The following is a 2,996-nucleotide window of genomic DNA, read 5'->3' as shown; positions in this document are numbered from 1 at the left end:
GGTCTTCATGGGAGCAGCTGTGCTGCCTCAGAGACCCTGCACCCCCGCCCCCCCAGACCTGCCTGAAGGAGCTGTGCACGTGGCAGCCATGCGGGCCCTGTGCCAGTTGTTGGCCAGATAGGAAGGTGTGAGTCACCTGGCTAGACTAAGAGCAGGGCAGCAAAGAGAGGAGGCCAGGAATGGGCCGGCTCTACCTTCTGTGGGAGAAGTTGTGGACCTCAGCAAGTTGTGGGAAGCAGGGAACCAACCTCCAGACTTTGGGTCTGGGCAGCCTTCTTGAGGAGCGCTCTCTCCCCCATCTGGGCTAATGGCTGGTACCAGCTCCTGGGACTCTGTAGGAGATGGATTCCAATCAGGTTCCCACCATACCCGCTGCCTGTGTTCATGCCCCTTGTAGTGTGGTTTTGCAACTCTTCCCATCCAGAGATGAAGTCCATGGGGCCATGCTTGCCTCTGGACCCGCTGAGTGTCTTGTGTTGGCCCACACACATGACCCAGTGATGGTGTGCCAGTTCTGAGTCTCAGCTCCAAGGGCCACGCAAACAGCCACTTACCCACCCGGATCCCGAGGGGGCTGTGAACGAGCCTCGGCCAGCCTGCTGCACCAAGGAACCCTGCAGCCAGTCCCTCCCACAGACCCTGCTGATGCTTGTCCACGCCCGGGAGAGTCACCTAACTGACCTGCAGCAAACAGACTGAACCCCACCAAAACTGCTAAGCCCCGGAATTACAAGTTGAATTAACGAGTGTTATTTTAAGCCGGGATCTTGGAGGGTGATGTGTCTCACCGGCAGGGGGAAGAGACACAGGTCCCGTGGCGCTGGGTGCAAAGGAGGGGTCTGCATCCTGGAAAGTCCCGGGCTCTGGATGAGGGGGGCAGCCGAGAGCCAAGAACCAAGGGATGCCTGACACCAGGAAGCCTCTGCCTGTAGGTCTCCCCTGGAGGAGCCCAGGGGAGCCGGGGTCTGGGGCAGAGCCATAGGAGTGATAAGGACCAGGATACTCGGCCACCATGGGAATAAGGAGGACTTTAATACTGATGAGAGGATTTGTGCTTTTACTCCTTCCAGATGCTCTCTCCCCGCAGGAAGCTGGCCTTGGTGGCCTCAGTGTGGAGGGCTCCCCGTGAAATGAAATCCTGATTCATCAGCATGAGATCGCCAGGGAATTCTGCTACGTGGAGAAGATTCCGGTTGGTTAAGCCAGTGATGGACCGCTCCGCTTTCCTGGTGGGGAAGAATGGTTTCCGGTCACTTGGGTGGTGTGAGAAACCCTTTTTTGGCTCTTCTGACTTGAAAATGACGCTCATGTTTATTTCTTGTCTTTTGGTGGCTGTGTTCTCTGCATCGCCTCTCTCCTCTTGCTTGGCGTCGCAGCAGAAATCAGCGTCCCCGTCATCCTCGTCTTCCCTCGTCTTGTCCTTGGCCTTTGGGGTCAGGCCCCCTCCAGACAGAAAGGCAGAGCCCCGAAACCTCTCGATGTAGGGCAAGAGCTGTCGGTTTCTGAGGGCTCGAGCAAGCTGCATCCGTTCTACGTGTTTGATGATGGTGAGTTTCTCACGCTGCGGCATTCTTAACTCCTCTGGGAGCACGATCACCTTTGCCGTCCATATTTTTTCTAGGTGCCTACAGGTGGCACAGGGAGGGGAGTGCTGGGTTCTATACTCCATCGCCCGCTTATAGTCCGAAGACAGTGATTGGAGCTCCTTGAGCATTTTCCATTCTTCCTCTTGCTTGTGAGTCAGCAGTCTCTTGGCCGCTATGGTGTGAACACCACCCAGACGCTGATGATGTGAAGGGGACGGTTAAAGTCTCAACGGGACAGGAGCAGGGGGCACCCACAGGAGGAATTGCCTCGAGGCACCTACCCCACCTCCCATGGCTGAGTGTCTGAGCCCCTGTGCGCTGGGAAACTGGGAGGAGCTATAGGGTCAGATAGGCCGGGTTCCGATCCTGTCTCTCCTCCTCTGCAGTGAGTTGGAAAGAATGGTGCCCACTTAGGTCAATGGCGAGGCCTTACATATGAAAGTGGCTCCTGCAAGGGAAGGGCTGCAGAGATGGAAGCTCCTGTCGCCAGTCAGCACTCAGTTATATTCCTGATCAGGACTTTGAAACAGGGGAGGATCGGCTCTGCAAGCATGGGAGCCTTGAGTGGACGCAGCCAACTCAAGGCCACTGGGAGACTTGTGTCTCCATGTCTGGTAGGGTTTGAACCTCCGACTCCATCCCCCCACCCCCACCCCAGTCTACTGTCTGGCTTCAGGGGGGCCTCTGTGAATAACCCCTAGGACACTTACTAGGATCTCTTTCTCCAAGGGGGAGTATTTCCCAAGGGCAATGCGTGGATCTGATTTGTAGAATTTGGTCCATATCCTGAAAGGCAGAGAGGCAGGTAAAGTAGGACTCCAGGAAGGGTCTTCCTGCTTTTAGTTTTGGGGTGGGAAGCCTCAGGGCGCTCTGCATGCGTCAGGCTAGGACCACTGTGTTGGGGTGGGCTCCTCCCCTTGGCTCGCTTGGGGGGGCTGGGGACGTGGGGGGAGGAAAGAAAGGACCAGAAGCACAGGCTACACTCACTCCAATGGCGAAGCAGAGCATAGACCCGGTTGGCAGCACAGGGAGTCTTTATCCCGAAAGGAGTCGTTCATGGTGCATATTCTGACCGGCGTTCCGTTCTTACTCCACGTGCCCTCAGCAGCCTTCCTTTCTTGGGTCCTCTGCTTTCCCACCTTCTGACAGCCGTTCTCCCATTCTCTGATCATACTGCTGCACTAGGCTAGGATGGGAGGTGTCAGAGCCTGGAGTTGCCTTCTAGGACAGCGTAATGGGAACCCAAGGGACAGTCACAAACTTCTCTTGCATCATAACTGACATACTTGGGGGCTATTGTGAGGTCTGAGTTTAGGCATCACATGATGCCCCGGGGTGAAACCGACAAGCCTTACCACGTTCCTGCAGTGCCGGAGTCCAGGGGAACAAAGTGGGCAGAGCACGTGGCTG

General features: G+C 56.4%; 1 protein-coding gene across 1 annotated transcript; it reads right to left on the bottom strand.

The window, feature by feature from the left end:
- Positions 1-1,019: 1,019 nt before the first annotated feature.
- On the bottom strand, positions 1,020-2,758 carry CUNH10orf120 (chromosome unknown C10orf120 homolog). Its single transcript, XM_032882149.1, has 3 exons — positions 2,574-2,758; positions 2,297-2,372; positions 1,020-1,783 (listed from the first exon to the last, which is right to left on the bottom strand). The coding sequence occupies exons 1-3, from the start codon at positions 2,756-2,758 to the stop codon at positions 1,058-1,060; spliced, it is 987 nt and encodes a 328-aa protein (XP_032738040.1). The 3' UTR covers positions 1,020-1,057.
- Positions 2,759-2,996: the final 238 nt, after the last annotated feature.

This window comes from Lontra canadensis, unplaced genomic scaffold (genome assembly GCF_010015895.1).
Source record: "Lontra canadensis isolate GAN:19392208 unplaced genomic scaffold, GSC_riverotter_1.0 scaffold79, whole genome shotgun sequence".
Lineage (NCBI taxonomy): Eukaryota > Metazoa > Chordata > Mammalia > Carnivora > Mustelidae > Lontra > Lontra canadensis.
Note: the sequence above shows the minus strand (reverse complement) of the source record. Positions and strands in the feature narration are given on the sequence as shown.